Source organism: Strix aluco, chromosome 14 (assembly GCF_031877795.1).
Source record: "Strix aluco isolate bStrAlu1 chromosome 14, bStrAlu1.hap1, whole genome shotgun sequence".
NCBI lineage: Eukaryota > Metazoa > Chordata > Aves > Strigiformes > Strigidae > Strix > Strix aluco.
The window spans coordinates 5,899,080-5,917,584 of NC_133944.1; the positions used below are offsets into that span (position 1 = coordinate 5,899,080).

Here is an 18,505-nt window from a genome sequence, read left to right on the forward strand (position 1 = left end):
ATTGCTAACCAGAAGGCTGGAAGGGCAGCAGTATGAAATTGTTGATCTTTTTGGAGTAATAGAAATGGTAGCACTTATTTACAGACACATCAGAAACACATTTCTGGATGACTAAATAACTTACTTCTAGATGATAGTAATTAACTTAATCCTAACAAGTCAAGATTGCTGCTTAGTGTTTAAATAATTTTTTGTTACAGAAACTCTCATGTTACATGCAGCTTTTTACCTAACATTTTAAGAGGCAGTGGCAGTTCAATAGCCCCTGTTTCCAACATGACTTAGTTGCAAAGAGCATTTTCATTTTTCTCTTTATAGTTGTTCACCAAGATATTTCTGTCTATGACCACAAGCTATTTCTGTCTATGACCAATGTATAAAATAAGTTTCATAGATGTTACATGAATGAGTCCAAGTTGATAAATGTGACTGAAGAGTTGAGGAAGATTAAAAACACAGCAGAGCATGTCTTTCTATTAACAAGAGTCAGTGATAAAATTGAAAATGTTGAATTTGATACAAAATTTCTTAGACACTGCTGTTAAATTTTGAACTAAGTATATGCAACCCTGCCACCTGTAGTAATTATGTCTTTCTGATCAGTGCCACATTATTTTTTGAAGAAGACGGCTACAAGATATTCCCTGTGCTATTATCATGGAGGAGTTTGCTGTGGTATCTGTCAACCACTGGGGTTGATCTAGAACCAACTGAAGTCAGGAGGATCTCCATTGGTGGCTTCTGACTTAGATGCACTGAATTCGTTCAAGTGACACCAGTGCCAGGAAGTGATAAAGGAAAGGTGATACAGTTTAGCTTAGGGTTTTTTAAGTTACTAAACTGTTTCCTTCTCCCAGAATGAAAATTTCCTTTTCTCCCATAGTACTTTTGACAGTTTCAGGTGACAATTATTGTGTCAAGCCAGATGGACTTAATAATTGGAATTCAACAAAGTTTTTAATGGTTCTATTTTCATTATACATCTGTAAGGAGCAAATTTTGTACAACCAAGGAAAGAGTATAAATTAAAGCAAAGTGGTGCTAGAAAAATTCAAATGGTTTGAATTCTAGGGTCAGCTGTTAGTCTGGGTTTCTTAGTAATTTGAAACTATCTCCATGCTATGCCTGTAGATTGGTTTTGAGGATGTCAGACATCAGTCATGAACAGATGCGTTATGTTTTATTAAATTTTATAATCTCTGAGGGAGTTTAATGAAAAACAAGGCACCAGGGAGGGGTGAATTCCAGAAGTTAATAGGCTCAGAATTTCACCCTGTGACTTTTTTCTCCTTAACCAAAGTGCCCCCTAGTCTGACTTCTGAGACCTGATTTGCTTTGAACTCCCACAATATTTAAAATGGTGTCCTCCTGGTTTTCTTACGTGCTTTCATTTGCTGTTTGTTTCAGAACCTCCCCTTGTTCTTTCCATATGCAATATTGTTTCTGTTGTTCAAAACTCAAAATGAGAAATGGCATGTCTCAGTTTATGTAGAGCTTTGACCTGTTTGAGTACTTTTTATATCTTAAGTGGGATTAATACCTGCCTGTTCTTTTATATATGCAATTCATAGACTAGTCTTTTGTCTGCCTGAATTTGTAGACCTTCTTTATATCTACTTAATGCATTCCTCTTCCATGTAGTTTGTTCATGTATTAATTTACAGCAACAAGGACTAACATTTATCTTGTTTTAAAAAACCTTGTCTTGACAAAGTATTTGGGTGGATTTTTTAATTTTAAAGAACTTTTGCATTCCTTTAAAAATGATTTATTTAAAATTTGCATGTTGGCAATCTAAGACCAAAACTTATCAATAAAACTGCTAGACAGGAAAGGTGTCATACTCTGTTCATCATGTGCACATTGCTTACAGTCCAGTGCAAGCTACGATAAGTTAATTCCTGAAAGAGCCACTGTAATAAATAATTGGATTTGTTGATGGTGAAGCAAGACTAAATTGCTCAATCCTCTGCTCTGAATAGCTGACCACAGTTTTTACTAACAGTGTCTGTCAGTTTAAAGCTAACTAATGTAATTGCTAGAACATAATTGTTGTCCTTTGAATCAGGTGTAGGTCATTTTTCCAGACCTTTCTGTATAGGTGGTTTGAGTAACACCGGCTTCCTGTAAAAATATCCATCCTTTTCTGCCTCTGGCAGAAGTAATTTACAGTTACTCTTCTAATCATGGGAGATACATGATTGGAAACAGCATTCATGGATGTTACAGCCAAACGGTCACCTTATATAGAGGAGACCCCATGGAAGGATTGCTGTCTGTAACCAGGTAGGAGGACCACAAGGTGATCCAGCTTCACACTGCACCAGGGGTGTTCTGGGCTGAATCTCGGCCTCCCTGGCAAATACCACTTCAAAATCAAATTCCCTCATGTCGAGCCGAAATACTGTATGCAGTAGTTGATTCTGGGCAGAAATGCTTTAGGTGACGTGCACATATCAAATAGTGGAAGTGATAATGGTGGAGAAGGTATCCTAGAAGTGCATTTATAAGAAAGACAGTTCTCAGTGGTTTTCTTGGATTTGATCATGAAATGATAAATGAGATAGATCATGATGAATGATTTCAGAGAGTTTGTACTGCAATGTCTTTTAGTGCCCTGGGTTTTGCCATTTCAGGAAAAAAAAGTTTTTAGTTTAATTTCTCTTTTAAAAACCCTGCTGAATCCCTGTTTCTTTTAAAAGGCAGGAGTTCTTGAATAGCTTTATCATATACAGTACAAGGGTCTGTGGCTACCACTTATCACATTCATTCTGATCATGTAAAACTGCAAATCACTGCATTGAAATGAAGTTTCAATGTTTTTATTCAAAGCAGCTTCTCACAATGTATAAATACTGCATATTAACACACATGAAAAATACAACTTCTAAGGCACCCAGAAATGTGTCCATACACTAGTTACAGGACCATCAACAAATAAATTGTGTACATTTTGATCTAGACAGTCAATATTTGATATATCAGAAGATACAAGTCCCTCAGTACTGTACCAGTTTCAGAAAATATTTACAACACTGTGATATAGGGGTGCCTGTACCCTTATAATATTATAATATGTACTCATTACAAATATTAGAAACTGTTTTAGTCTGTTCCATGGCGTTCTGACAAAATAACTTAAGGGCCTAATTTGCAAAGTTCTACAATTAATTATTTGTGCAAGTTCTGAAAATAAATTTACATTGACATAATTTGTGAATTTTTGGTTCTTTGCTTCATCTCAGAGGTTTGGTAATAAGCCTTACCAATAGACATGCCATCCTAGCTGAACGTCACTCCTTTCCCAATAGGTCAGTGGATACATCTTTTCCCCTTACACTTGACATGGATGAGAATGCAGTGTTTGTAGCAGAAAGAGACTATTTGATCTTCAGTACAAATGTCAAACTAGTTCACTGGCGAAGGAACTAATGTTTTGTTAGAATAATGCAATTCTTTGGTCCTTTGTTTTTATGGAAGGCATAATATTTTTATTCATTAAAAATTGAAATCCTGTCTGTGAGTAAGCAAGCAGTGAATGACTTTCAGTGTAGTATTTAAAGTAGCAGTAAAGAGATTTAATATGGCTTAAAACATACGGTTAATTGGGCAGACACAGATAACACATCTAGGATACCGAGTACCCAAATGTACTATGATTAAGATTGTCTATAAGTCTCTTATGTAAACTTCTTTAGTGTCTCCTAAAGAGCGCTGGCTTTAGCCAGATTTGACTTTTATAGACCCAGCCACACAAAGCCTGAGATTAAACTACTGTGGTTGGGAGCACAAATGCACAGTTTATATATAACAAAGCCCATGCTGACAAGTCTACCTATGTTGTTCAAAAGAAACAACCCGTATTATCCTTTTCACAAGAAAAACTTAAGGCCCTGTACTCTGATTTGCTAACTTTCTTACAGCAATTATTTGGGGAAGTCCTTAGTACTACATAAGAAATTATGTAGCTTTAAAGATTTCTTGTACCTAATGGTAAGGCTTATTCACAAATGCAATACATTTATAAATTACACTTAAAACTGTAAAGGCTGGCAAAATAATAATTAAAAAAAACCAAAATAAAACAAACCCCAACCAAAATTGTCTGTTTATCCCTAACATTAAAAGAGCATTTTATTCTAATGAAAAACTATTGGCACAAAACCATTATATCATATATTAAAAGAACAGTTAATAGTAGTGAAAAAGATTGCCTAAAACGCATACCCTAACCTACCACAGAAATATAAAAGTTTATATTCTGAAAATATATACTGTATTAAAGTTTGTAAGCTTATTCATTTAAACAGAAATGTACTGAAATAGTAAACTAAGCAACACTTATCTACAGCAAAAATATACATGCAGGACAACACAAAATAAATTGCTTACCTTTAATATCTACAAATTCAAAACTGTAGATTTTTAAAGATTGTACAAAACAATTTACACAAGAATAAAATAACATACTTAACAACAAATTGCATTTATAATCTTAAATACTGTGAATATTAGTAAAGGTACCCAGACTAATATGTACAGTACATCTAGAGATCTGAATACCTAGTAAAGACAGAAACACAAGAGAAAATTGATTCTGATCTTTAAATACTGGAAAAGAAGCTTTTGACATTGTTATTACTCTTTTTTGAAGGGAAAATAGATTCCATGAAAACTAGATTGTAACTGTATAGATATGAATAATTAAAAATGTTAACTATGGTTAGCGCTTGCTTTAATGGAAAAATAATTATAGAAAAATGTATTTCAACCATTCCTTTGTCATAAAAAATGCTAAGATACAGATATCTGAAAATTCAGATGAAATGATGCAGTTTAAAGGTCTAACAACTTATGATTCTTCTCTCTTTGAAAATCTCATATGGAAAGCATACCTTCACATTGCTGAGCAATTTTTCTATATTTATCTACAAAAACCAAGCATAGTATTGAAATAAACTTACTAATATCTTATTAACATATAACTAGGAATTATGGCTCTCTGGACGGGAATAAAGGAAATAAAGGAAATTGAGGAATCATGGTACTTTCCATTGCTTTTTTTTTTTCCTTTTTTTTTTTTTTTTTTTTTTCTGAAGTCATATGCTGGAGGCCTGACTGTGCAAACACGTATGCATGTGAGTGGTTTTCACTTGAGTAATCCCTCTCTTTTGAATGGGATTGCCATACAGGTGACTCACATGCGCACACTGGCATAGTAGGGGGTCCTGTGGCCTTGATCCAACCAAGTCTTTGCGCATGTGCTCTGCGGCATTGCTGGCAGGTTGTGGAAATAAGCAAGTGTTAGTATAAAACAAGTGGTGCATCTATCACTTCAAATAGTTATTGAAAGAGTTCTGTTTCAGACATTTAAAAATAAGTTACTTGTGTTCATAAGTTTTTTTGAAAACATTTAAAACAGGCTAATTAGAAGCCAGACTTCTGTCTTTTTAATGAAGAACTTCCATGAGAACTTCTGCCTTTAGGGTAGTGATTTCTTTAAAATTCAGTGGTACAATTAGGCCATAGAAATAACGCTTCTAATTAATTGTGGAAAAAGAAATGTTATATTAATGTGTTGAAGGCTACTGTTTACTATAATCAACTGTTCGTTAACTTTACAAAGGCTTTGTTGAAAGTCTTCATGGAAATACTGGGAGGGAGAGAACGCAGCAGCCTCATTTGCAGAGGTTTAAACCATAAGCAAGTCACTGAGCTCAAGGATGGAGAGCAAGTGCACAAATTACAAAGCAAACAAATGTGCAAAGCTTCTGCTTCAAGAGGTTTTAATTTGGGCATACTAAAATGGCAGGTGAAGTCACAGAGCATGCTTGTGTTATTTCCATATTAATTGCCTTCTAGCAAGAAAGAACTGAGAGAGATCCAGTGTTCAGGAGTCAGTGTCACTGAAAAGTACTAGGATCACATTCTAAAATAGCAGATTGGATTTTTGTCGTTTACTGTGGACTGCTTTTATGGATAGCCGTAAGTTCTTGTAACAGATGGTGGGGTGGCCAGATGTGGAGAGCTGGGAAAAGCAAAACAAAACCTCTCCCTCCACTTAATTCAATACCTAGCACCTTGTATAAACTGTTGGCCCACACCCAAAGGCCTCCAGAGCAGAAATTATCTCACACCTGAGGAATCAGGCAACTAGACTAAGGCTCATAAGGATTTGCTTTTAGACTTCAGACCAAAAGGGGATGTTTAAACCTGAAAAACAGTATGATGCCACATAATGGCACCACTCACCCTGTTACTGATATCCGACTAACAGGAATATAGTAAACTCACTTAAATAAAGCATCTTGTTGGCAAGCCCTTCAATGCTCCTCAAGAAGGCAGAAAGTGAAAAGAGATTTAAGGGGGACTCACTGTTTCATCCACTTTTTTTCTCTTAACCCTGGCAAATTAATCTATTTTAATATATTTTTTGTACAATTTTACACATAGAGGAGCATGCACATGGCTGTTTCTTTTACTGCCCACAGCATTCTGTGTTTTCTATATATTCTTTGTCTGCACAGTTTGCTGCTAAAAATGTGTTCTCATTCTCATGTGATGCCATTAATTCAGTTGAGGGAACTATGAAAATAAGATCTGTGATCAATAAACAGCTGAATATGAACACAAAATAAATAAGTTAAATAAATTCAACAAAGAAAAAAATCCTAGTAGTTTTTGTAAAACTAACTTTACATATTATACATATAAATTATCAGATTTTTTCCATTACACTGTTAGAACTTAGAAAAAAATAATTAAAATATTTCTAAAGTATGGTGTTTGGGTCTACAAAATATTGTGCTGACCCAGTTCTTAGATTGAGCCCTCTGTGTCAGCCCAGATGTGTTGCAACAGCAAGAATAAGTTAAGAAGGACAGACAAAATAAATCATTACAGATGGTGTGCCTTATTGGGCCTCAGTGGTGCTTCTCAGCACATGGAATGTATACTTTTATCTGGATGAGCAATGTGAAAGATGCAGCCCTCTGTAGAGATTATGTGCACTGAACAAGCCTGCCTATGTCTCGGTTACACGAAATCAAACCAGCTACAAGCAGCTGTGTAGCTCACAAGGAAATCGACACAACCATATGTATTAGGATACACTGTCACAAATTCCTCACTGATGCATTGCCTCTGCTTTTCAAACACAGGTAATGTTTGACTCTGTTCACAAGTGGAGCATTTTCTCTTTAAGTTAGGCCAAGACATCAGACTTCATAAATTTTGTCTTGCAAGTAGCTGAATAATGAATCCAGTCCTTTGGAAGAACTCCACAGCTGTTTTAACATCTGACACTCTTTCTCATTCACATCTTCAAGTCCGGATTTCAGGAAGCTCCGCACAAGACATTTGGACTCTTCCAATACCTAAAACCAAAATATCACTCAGTATTTTATTTTGAATCTGAAAAAAATTATGGGGAATGGCGTGAACAGCTTTTTTACACTACTGCGTCTGTTTTACAATCTAAGTAATTCCTTTGGGCACAGAAATTAGATTTGATTTACAGCCATAACTCTACTTGCTGATAGTCAGCATCTTTAAGAATTAAGGACTTCTGAGGTTTATGCGTTAGTGCCAACATTTTTAAAAGGAATGAGGGATTCCGAAGTACCGTGGTGTATTGAAGGTCTGCCATGAAGCACTAGAAGGAGCTGAACTCCCTCCTGTTGAAAATGTGATCCCTTGAAATGAAAACGTGTGAGGCGTGATGTCTTGGCTACCTGTTTTCTGGAAGGTAGTCTTTAAGGTTACAGAGGTTGGAAACCCAAATGTGGATGTCCACCATCTTTAACAGTTTTCCCTCATGCATCATTTCCTTATCAAAACAGAAATTAATAGGAAAGGGCCTTTACTGCAAATTCCCTTTTAAGTTCATTTACTTACATTTTTATAAAAGTGAAATATTTTATAAGAGAAGGGTGTTAATTAAAACAAGCACCCTCTGACTGTGTTCTGGAGTTAGATTTGCTTAGCACATGCAGGTAGTCATAACAAATCACATAAGGTTTTTGCAATGGGAAGCCCAATCTCAAGCCCTCAGTAATTGCTGCAAGTTCTTAAAGGCATGAACAGCAGGTCCATGGTTGCTCCCATAGATCAGCTTGTTTTTCCCAGAACCATTTTTAAACCCACTGAGACTGCATCCTTAAAAATTCTTTTTGAAATACCACCATACACCAGTATGTATCTCACAAGGAACCCAACTAGTCAAACAAAACCAGTAGTAATTCATTTTTTGAGGGCAGAAAATTTAATGTCAATTAATATAGTGTTTATGTTAAGGGAGATGCACAGTCTCCACTCAGCTATGTCAACACCTCCATGTTAAGCCCAGATCCTATCCGTTTTAGGTTACAACACTGCTATTACAAAGTAGTATTTCTCTTTAACTCAAGTAACTGGTGTTAATTGCGAATTGCGGGGCTTGTGTATTTTTTTTGGTCTGTTTCAAAAAGTATCCACTTGGATTCATTGTTTTTTTGCATTTAGGATCTCAAGAGAGTAAATCTAGTCTTTGCAAGTTTTAACTCTCATCTTTGTCCACAAGTTCGCACCAGTCTTTCTAACAGGTCACAAGAGAAAATTTCATTGACAGCCAATAACTGAAGGAAGGAAGAAATCGCAGTAAGGCCCAGAGGTTTTTCCAACTCATATAACACACCTTATATCAGCATGATTAAATAAGCTTATGCTACATTTTCAGAGAGTTTAATTCTGAATGTCTTTTGTGAGATCTAATCTACATTTCATTTAATTAAAAATCTCCTGTGTCTCTACCTTCTCTTTGACAAAGGATCTTTGAGACTGAGGGATGTTAAGACAGTTTCAGGCATAGGAAATGTAGCAAGAAACTGCAACAATTTGCACTTTAGTTAGTGCAGTTTTATTGCAGCCAGTATCACTTTTTTCACTGCATTTTTTTTAAACAAGGATGTGCCCAGAATAGGAGTATATCTGCCTGAAGGAAAAAACCTTAGGAAGTAGAAATAGGAAAGGATTTTCTTTCAACTTTTATGTCCACAAAAGGAGAGTTATAATATACTGTGACCAGACTGTGTTCAAATCCCTATGTGTCTGGATCTCTTCTCTCCTTCACAGCAGAGGTTAGCTGGCACTATCCTACCCTTCTGGTGCACTGTGTAGAACATTTTGCAGAATCAGGAACTATGCAGGTGCAGAAAAGAAGGAAGACTCAGCTGAAACATAGTAGGCCAGGACAACATGAAAGGCAAATACATTTTTTTACTAGCCCTACAGAGATTTCCCAGTACAGTTGTACAATTTCAGACTCTTCCACTTTCATGAAGGAAACCTATGCTAAAATCCCCTTTCAAAATCTGAGGAAAGGAGGTTCCACTCATACTGAATAAATGTGGAGATGGGGAAAGGAAACACCCCCCCCCCGCCACTGAAAAATGGGAGCTCACTGATCCCTACCCAGATTTTGTGTTGTTAGCCCTCTTCCACAGGTATGGTTGTGGAAACTGAGGACCCACAACCTGGTGAGCCTTGGGAGCACACTTTGCCTCTGTGAAATGTAGTTTAATTACAAAGAAGTTTGATTTCTTACCACTGCACTGCAGGATGCCATTTCTTTCACTCGTAGCATCACTTCTTGGCTAAATGTTGTTGGCCAAAATACTTGTGACACTAGTCCTCTGCTGCAGGCTTCCTGTGCTGTCAGCTTTCTCCCACAGAACAACATTTCATTTGCCTGTGAAACCAAAAGATTGTTTGTGATCTTGGGCTATAATTCCCTTAAAAAATTTTCCATACTTGCCCACTATTTTCAAGATTAAATTTATAAATGGTCTCCTCTATCTTTCCATACTGCAAAATACTTAAAAAGGAGTTTCGGTAGCTATTTAAGGATTGTGCAGGTGGCCAGAGCACCAGCATGCGTTTCGTGTAAGAGAAATGTGCTGGCACACATGATGAATCTGTATTGCTGATTTTACAAGAGTAACTGTCAGTGATACTGTACCAAGAGTCATGGAACCTAGTATGAAGTACTTTGTGGGGCAAATTCTTCTTTGTTATACTGGTAAAAACTAAGTAACCTCACTGGAATTATTATGAATTGTCTTTAGAGAACAGAGCAGTATCCTGCTCTGTTACTGCACAGTCCTGACACATTACAGACAAGTCTCTGCAACATATTCTGCTAATGCATTTCTTCCCTTCTCTACCATGCTTTTTCAACCTGTGTTCAATCTTACTTATGTACAGCATGTGTAATATATTGAATTCTGAGGTCATTTTGTGATAAGAAATTGGTAGAGATTAGATGAACTTTCCACAGATTTCATTTCTGTTCATGACAACTGAGAGAAATAGTGGTTTTCTGTTGTACTTTTTAAAGACGGAAAGAAGAGCATGAGTTCAAGAAAGGTTCTTCAGCAATTTGAGGTGGAAAACCTTACCAGTGCAACACCCAGAATTTGCGGGAATGTGTATGATGAGCAGCCAGCTGGAGTGAGTCGGATTGTTGCATATGGTGTCTGAAACCATGCCTTCTCACTTGCCCAAACGATATCACATAGTGGTAAAATAGAGGCTCCTAAACCAAGAGCAGGGCCGTTGATAGCAACCACAATTGGCTTCTTAAATTGAATAAAAGCTTTTACAAAATCCCTAAAATAAAAAATAAAAGATCTTGAATACAGAAGTAACAGATAATACCCAAGCTTAAAGTACTTAATCTGAAAACAAATTAGAACAACAGATGAACACAATAAATGCCATGGCCCCGTTTTATGAGGTCAGAATTGCAAGATACTTTCTAGTTTGCACATGGAAAATTTTGCTAATGTTTAGGTACTTAATCTTTCTGAATACCTGGGATATTAAACAGTTTTCTATATATTGTATATGAACTGATTAATTAGAATGCACTGACTGTTGTACTTTTTGCAGAATGGTTTGGTTACGTTTAACTTTACTTCTGGACCAGTAACTCATGAATTTGTACACATAGTGCTTCTCAGTTTGCTCCACAATGGCTAGTATGGATTCTGACAATCTGGTTTGGCTAACTTTATGAACATATGATAATGTGAAGGACAGGAAACTCATAGGTAGATTGCTGAGTATTTATTTTTTAAAAAACTTCTCTTAAGATCCTATGTCAAAGGTTACTGCAAGTCCCATCGATGCATTGAGAGATAGTTTATGGCACACCAGCAGAAAGAACAAGACCCAGAAAGGGGAGATAGATAGAGAGAGAAATGTTTGAACAGGGAAATAATTAGGCACGTGATCTGTTGGGTTTTCATTGCAAATGTCTTCATCAAAGACATAACAAAGTAGATGCCCTTGCCTGCCTACAACAGTAAATGTGAAGCGGTGGGAAATAATGGAGAAGTAAATGTGATCAGATTCATCTGGATGAATGAACTAGAACGTGTTAAATTCTGTGCAATGAGGAGATACTTTAAATAAGTTACCTACCAGCAACTGTGGAAAGACATCTGTTGAATGGAACAGCCTATACACCAATTAGGAAAAAGCATGAGTGTAATTGTGGGCAAATTACAGACTCCAGCAGCTCAATGCACAACATGTATATGGAGGCAAACGAGATGCTCAATTACTTTAGAAAAGAGACATGTATAAATCAAATTCAAAACCAGAGAGGGGATTCTGTTCCTGTACTGGGTATTTATTAGGTCCACAGTGCATCTTTGCTGACAGATTTTAGGAAAGAACATTATGTCAAATGTGCCCTCTGATGAGTTGCAGCTCTCCCACTGAGGTCAAAAAGACCTGGACTTCTGTATCTGAGAACAGGAGGCGTGCCTTGCAGGTCAGAGTGCCGTCTGGCAAAAAATGGAAAACATACTGAAGATAAGTATTTTATTGGACTGAAGTGCAAGGGCACTGGCTATATTTTAAATGAAAATGAAGAGTCTGAGGTGACCCAGCATTAAATGTTAAATGAATGAGTTCTGTTTTTCAGGCTCTCTAGTGAGGAGATGATTTTTGACCATGGGAAAATAGGGACTCATGGGAATTAATGCAGCTCTGTTCCCACAGGGAGTAATAAAACAGAAGATCAGCGGCAAGACAAAGAGAGTGAAATAAGGAACATCCCATTTGCTTGTTCAAGACTGTTTCTTTCTAGAGGATAGCAGGGTTAACCCCTATCTAAGGAGAGTTGTGGTTCATTTTTGTTTGCAGAAGCAATGCTGTTCCCCTATCTCATTATTTCTTCAGTTTTTTATGGTTGAGTAATGACTGTGGATCACTGCACCTGATTAATTCCAGAATTTTGAGAACCTTAGTAGTTAAGCAAGTAAGCCTTCCAAGTAGGACTACAGATGGGAACACAGATGTGATGAATGATAGGTAAAAAGAACAAACTATGGATAAATGGTGGCAGCAGATCTGAGGGCCACGTGCAGGCAGAGTAAAAGTGTTGTGGAGAAAAGCAGGAAGTACATGGTGATAAATGGGACTGGAAGTGAATGGAAAAGCAATTAGGGATGTGGAGAGGAAACAGTTAGATGACGGGGAGGAAGAACAAAGCAGAACATATTAATGGAGGGGAAGGGTTGAAGGAAATGTGAAATCTTCATATGAGTAAGCAAGGAAAGGAGGAGTTGGAGATGGGAGGGGAGTGGAACAGAACATTGAGAAGATACAATGAGCCTCTGTCATGAGGGAAGGATGGGGAGCACAGAGGATGGTACAGTGGATGGGTATGGGACGTGCCACCTACAGGAAGGAGTGGAAGACTAAAATATTGGGAGCTTGCGAGGGGAACAAATGCCTGCATTTGGTCTACAGAAGCTGCAGTGCCCAGCACTCCACTTATCTGTTTCCTGTTTGGTATGTTATTGTTTCAGTGAGTTGTCTTTGTACCCAGAACCTGGTATGTCTCTATGCCTCTGAACTGTAAGTTACACATGTAGTTTCTGGGCTAGAAGATCCTTATATCAATTCAAGGCAGTCTTTGAAAAGGATTTAAAATTGTAACTGTTGTTGCACAGTAGAGCCAGAAGCTCAAAGACAGGAAAAAGTGTCACATGCAGAAGGCTTTTGGTTTTGCTAGAGGATATCTGGGAAGTTGACCATCAAATACTCTTTGGGATGCTCAGATACCTCTGTGTTGTTGCACAGGTCTTGCTGCAGGTCAGGGCTCATAAGTACATCAAAAGCTATAAAGAAGTTGAGCAAGTAAAGTTGTCCTTCTTTGTTTTCTTCTGAGCATACCCAGAATTTTATGTATCAGATCACATAACGATGCCTGACTGATGATGTGGGACTGCTGCTGAGAATGCCTTCCAGGGAGTCTTTCGACTGCAGGGCTCTGTAGGCCGCATACGCACAGCTGCAGTGCAGTCTGTCTGTCTGCCTGCTCCAGGAGTGCAACGCCAGACACACGTCTGGATGGTGGCAGCTCCGGCTGAGGATCTATGCCCAGCACCTGGAGAGAGCCTGCGGTGCCACACATCTGTGAGTTGCCAGCCCCAAAGGCAGTGGATGAGCACAGAGGCCAAGTGAATATATCATTCATATGAGATGAGACTTGATGGGTATTTAAACTTCAGTTTTAACTTGTGACCAGTATATGAGATCCATACTTCAGAAAGCGGAAACAGCTGGTAATCAAGATTTTAATTTAATTTTGATACAATTCTAACTTGATGTAAAGCAGTGGAGGCAGAGATCCCTTAATGTGTTTTAGGACATCCTAGCCACTGAAAAAGCGAAGTGTACATTTTTGTCTACCCTTATTACAGTACATTTTCCATGAGTTGAGTCCTTTGTTCACAGAAAGCACAGAGGGTGCTAAATGGAAAACGTAGTGTATTGTTTCCAGAAGTACAATAAAAATCTATTTCCAGTGGGCCTGAAGCCGACATTCTTGACAAGGAGCAGTACATTGTACCAGTATTTCAAGAGTGTTCTGTGAGTCCAAGGATGGAAAAACTGAGTATCACAGTCTGGCTTATACTCATTTAAATGTTGAATTGATAAGTATACCTGTATATTAAATGTGTGTAGATAAATGCATACATATATAACAATACCTGTCTACACATTATTTACATGAATAATATTAAATTTGTATCTTTTAATGGAGTGTGAGTGTGCCTGTGTTTTCAAACAAGAATAGTGATTTTCTTCCCTCACATTTTCTTGGTTCCACATTATTAAAAATCCCTCACATAAAAAAAATAATAAATTAGGCTGTGTCCTTGTAAATATTACTACATGATATTCAAACATAGCTTAAAAACACATCATAATTTATTATATTTAAGAAGTAGATTTTAAATTCTTTCAAAATAATTACTAGTTTGAGAATTTCAAGTTTTAAACTGAGAATCTAAACTGATCTGCAGTAGTTGAAACCAAGGTAATTGGTGGTTAATACATGCCATGTAATAACTAAACCTGATCTTACGTTATACTAATATATCCAAAATATAGATCTGTTGTAAAACAAATTCTTTAATATTCCTTCATAGAATTGTTGCATAAAGTTTTAAAGCTCTCAGAAGAATATTTATTTATAGAAAGTGGGGGGGAAAAAGGGATCAAACCCTCTCCTGGTACAGACTGGTGAAATACCATTGGCTTTAGTGGAGTAATGTTGATTTATACTGGAAGATCTGCTAAATATGTATAAAGTATAGCTTGTGGATAATGGAAATATTTGGTGATGTATTGTGCAGATTGATTTGTAGACTGCATGTCATAAACCCTGGATTTCTATTAAGGTAATGTGATATATATAAGGAAAGTCACATTTTAGTTATGAAAATAAAACTACATTTACATATATATTAAGTAATTTAAATTTAAGAAAAAGAGTGGAGACCCTTCTAATAAGGTTCTGAAATACAGTGGCAGACTGTCATTCCAATAGAAGTATGAGTAAGCCATGGATTCCCATTTGTACTGAAATTCATTAAAATGATGAACATTAAAACAAGTAAAATATCTGCCTTTCAGGAACCAGTTTAGAACATGAAGCAATAGCGAATTTGGAAAAACAGCAACAAAGTTGTATTTGAATTTGGAGGAATGATTTGAAATATTAAATACAGAGAACTGGAGTAAAATAAATCCCTACGGATATCAGCACTGGAATAAATGTGCTTTCTTTTCTAATAAGGAAAGGTCCAAGGTTCTTCTTACTAAACAAATTTGTAGGACTATAATTAGAATGCAATCAACACTTAAATATACAACATTTTTGGACCTGATAAATATCTTTATAATCACACACTGCATTTCATAATTTAGAGATCATAGGTAAGCTTGGGTCACCTTATAGCTTCTGCAATCCTAGTGCTTTCCTTTCTTCTGTCATTGGATAACCTGCCAATTAAATATGAGTAATCTAGGCCACTACAGAATACACTTCCCACTGCGCTGAGAAGTAAGAGTTTACTGTCATCAGCTGATGCATTGCACAATGCTCTCCGAACTTCCTTCATGATCTGTGGATAAAGAAAAGTAAACAATTCGACATGCATGCCGTTGCAATACCATTTCCCTAGTTTTACAAACCTTATTGACTTTGAGAGACTTAAATTTTGGGCACTATTAATACATCAATTATAAATAATTATATAATTTTAATATACTTAGAATGATAACACTGAGAGTTTACAAAATATTTTATATTTGGAAGTGCTTTGTTGATGCTTACTAATTCAAAGACTTTTTAGGACTTGGCTGTTCTGTGCTTATTCTACGGGAAATTCTAGCTAGCTTATGCTATTTGATTGCATTTTAATAATTTCAAATATCACTTCTTTATTTTCATCGTGTATATTCAGTGTATATCACTGTATCCTCAGTAACCCAGTTATCACAATAATAGTCTATTAACCTCAACAGGTTGTAAGCAAAATCTATAAACCCCAGTTTTCAGTTCTTCAACTACTTTGGTTTATATGATTTCAACCAGAGCAAAGCAGGACAAGAGGACATCATATACATCAACATGACAAATATATTATTCATTTTTCTGTGGTCAGTGATACTGTTAAGGTCCACGAAAGTTAGAGCAAAAAAGTCGCTTGAAAGAGACATATTTTGACTCTGATTTACAACTGAATCAAGCTATTAATTGCACCATAAATCAAACCTTATCAAAATCTGTATAGAATTGAGCTGCTGGTATTGTAAGAAAATGGCCTTTCCTCTGAGCAGAGAGTTGTTTTTCTAATGATTTTTAAAAGGAAATATTATTTCATAAACTTCTGATGGGTAACTTCTTGTTTGGTCACAATTCAGCATAGTTTGTAAGCTGTAATTGATTTCAGCCATTTCAGCTTCCCCTCTTTTTAGTGATTTGCTTCTCACTTTAAGGGCCATGACTTCATCTAGTGTGACTCCTCCTATGCTTAGACATACTCATATGTCATATAGACAGGGTCCTGTTGAGTCAAATTTTTCTCTTTTGTACTGAAAGATTTGCTGTTAGTGTAAATTTAGGTAAAAGATAGCAAAATGTGGTTGGGGGATTACATATGGTTTCTATGTGAGAGAAACCCAAGATTTTTTATCTTGTGATTATTTTTGTTCACTACTTTCCATTTCCAAAAATTCTTTAGATCTCTGAAGTGCCTTATTTAAGAAATGTCCCTAAACACAGAAGTTTTGTTTATAGCATTGCAGGTAGCCTTTTATTAGAAATCCTGTGGCTTGTGAGACCAAGCTTGAACTGGTATATTCAAAGCACACAGTGCAATGCTACCTGTCTGCTTTCCATACGTGTTTGCATAAAAATGATTGTTAGTGGCTGCTGAGACCGGAACATGAGAAAGCAGGTGGTGAACTTTTAGATGCTTCACTTTAACAAGTGCACTTCAGAGCGCCTGTAATACCGAGTATGTGACAGTGGGTGGAAGTGAAGTAATTAAAAGCAGCAGAATTTGGAAGCGTATGTGAAATTCTTGTGCAGGTACAAAAATGTCATCAGTGATTTTACAAGTACTGTTTAGTCTCAGAGTCTCAGAGGCTGTCTCAGCCCTCAGTTGGTAAAAACATAGCAAAACTGCACATTTTGTAAAGGGGACACAAAAAAAGATCCCGAAAGTTAAAAAAGAAACTTCAGAGTATGGTAGATATTAGAATGAAAAAAATATGTATTTTGATTTTCCTAGTTCCATGTGAATGCAAGATCCTCCTCTTAGTTTATTTTAAATGTTCTCAAAATCTGCTCTTTCTTAGGGTGCATGTATAAATAATATCAGGGAATACCAGTCAAACATTTTTATATACAATGAGGAGTGTTGCTTTAAATATGATGTCACGATATGATACTCCATTCAGCAAGTTTCTTTACTATTCCCCTTCCTCCAGTGATATTTGCATAAGTACCATCTCTTTGATGTTACCACTGCTATCCTTCAAACACATCATTACCATTACAAACCTGTCTCTCTTTTATCTTACCCCTCATTGATTTGGATGGCTAAAGCTATCTAAAAGCATACCAAACTTCTGAGCAGAGGTTATACTGCTTGTAGGAAAAAACAATATTCTGCTGTCACTGTTTTTTCAATGTGTTAGAGAGGGCGATATTCAAAGTCCATTATTAGGAACTGATTTCTCAGATATAGTTGAAAATGGGAAGGCTTTGACAGTCTTTTGGATGGTATTTTTGAGCAGGAGTGGAAATTTAGTTCCATTGCTCCATTAGTTTCTAGCAAAAGAAAAGAGTATCAGAAACCAGGAAACCATAATGTGTCGGTGTTTTCAGGCTCCGAAAAGTATTTTTTTTAACTATCTATAAGTTTGTCATTAATTTTATCATCAAAAGGTGCTCGGAGGCGCACTGGAATACACCAATGCCAGCAAAGTCAATTCTTATTCCCCTTGTTCTGTGCCATGACTCCTTTGCTGGTGCAGTCCAAAATTCACCTGGTCACCTTGTGACTCAGCCTGGTTATAGCCAACCTCTGTCCACTGTGGCTTCCGAATGCTTGGCATCATGGCTTTCCTCATTGATTACCTGGGTATGGGTATTTCTCACAGGTATTTATATAATTATAGGAAAGCCACTAACAATAAAGATAAAAAAGATGGTTTGTCTGTCGGGTTGCAGAACAGTATATTAAACTGCTGTACTGTGAAGTAAATATAATTTTAGTTCAGAACTGCTATCTGCTTTTAAGCACAAATTTCCATTTAATGTGGTAGTGAATTCAGTTTGCAAATACGGAGATACTATGTGTCTTTAGTTACATTTCTTTGTCAGATTCCATATTCTTTTTCTCTCTTCCTTAGTCCTTAAACCTTCCCTCATTTTGGTAAAACTATGGCATTTGTCTAATAAAATTTTACTTTCTCTAGCAGACCAGATCTAATATTACTATTTGCAGGGCTCCACAGCAGTATTCTCCAGTTGCATGTTTTTTTTAAAGTAGCTTATTTATGGCCTTATAGTTAATTTTCAGTTGTGGGGACAATATTTCTATTTAAATGCATTTGATTAAAATTTCTGAGGAAGTATTTACAAAACAGT

General features: G+C 36.5%; 1 protein-coding gene across 4 annotated transcripts in view; it reads right to left on the reverse strand.

The window, feature by feature from the left end:
• Nucleotides 1-2,806: 2,806 nt before the first annotated feature.
• The window catches only part of CDYL2 (chromodomain Y like 2), a 60,984-nt gene continuing 45,285 nt past the window's right edge, over nt 2,807-18,505 (reverse strand). For all 4 annotated transcript variants that reach the window (XM_074839901.1, XM_074839898.1, XM_074839899.1 and 1 more), the window contains 4 exons: nt 15,295-15,467; nt 10,437-10,647; nt 9,584-9,727; nt 2,807-7,376 (listed from right to left, as the gene is read on the reverse strand). In XM_074839901.1, coding sequence (XP_074696002.1) covers nt 7,218-7,376; nt 9,584-9,727; nt 10,437-10,647; nt 15,295-15,467 — 687 coding nt within the window. In that variant the 3' untranslated portion in view covers nt 2,807-7,217. The remainder of the gene's footprint in view (nt 7,377-9,583; nt 9,728-10,436; nt 10,648-15,294; nt 15,468-18,505) is intronic.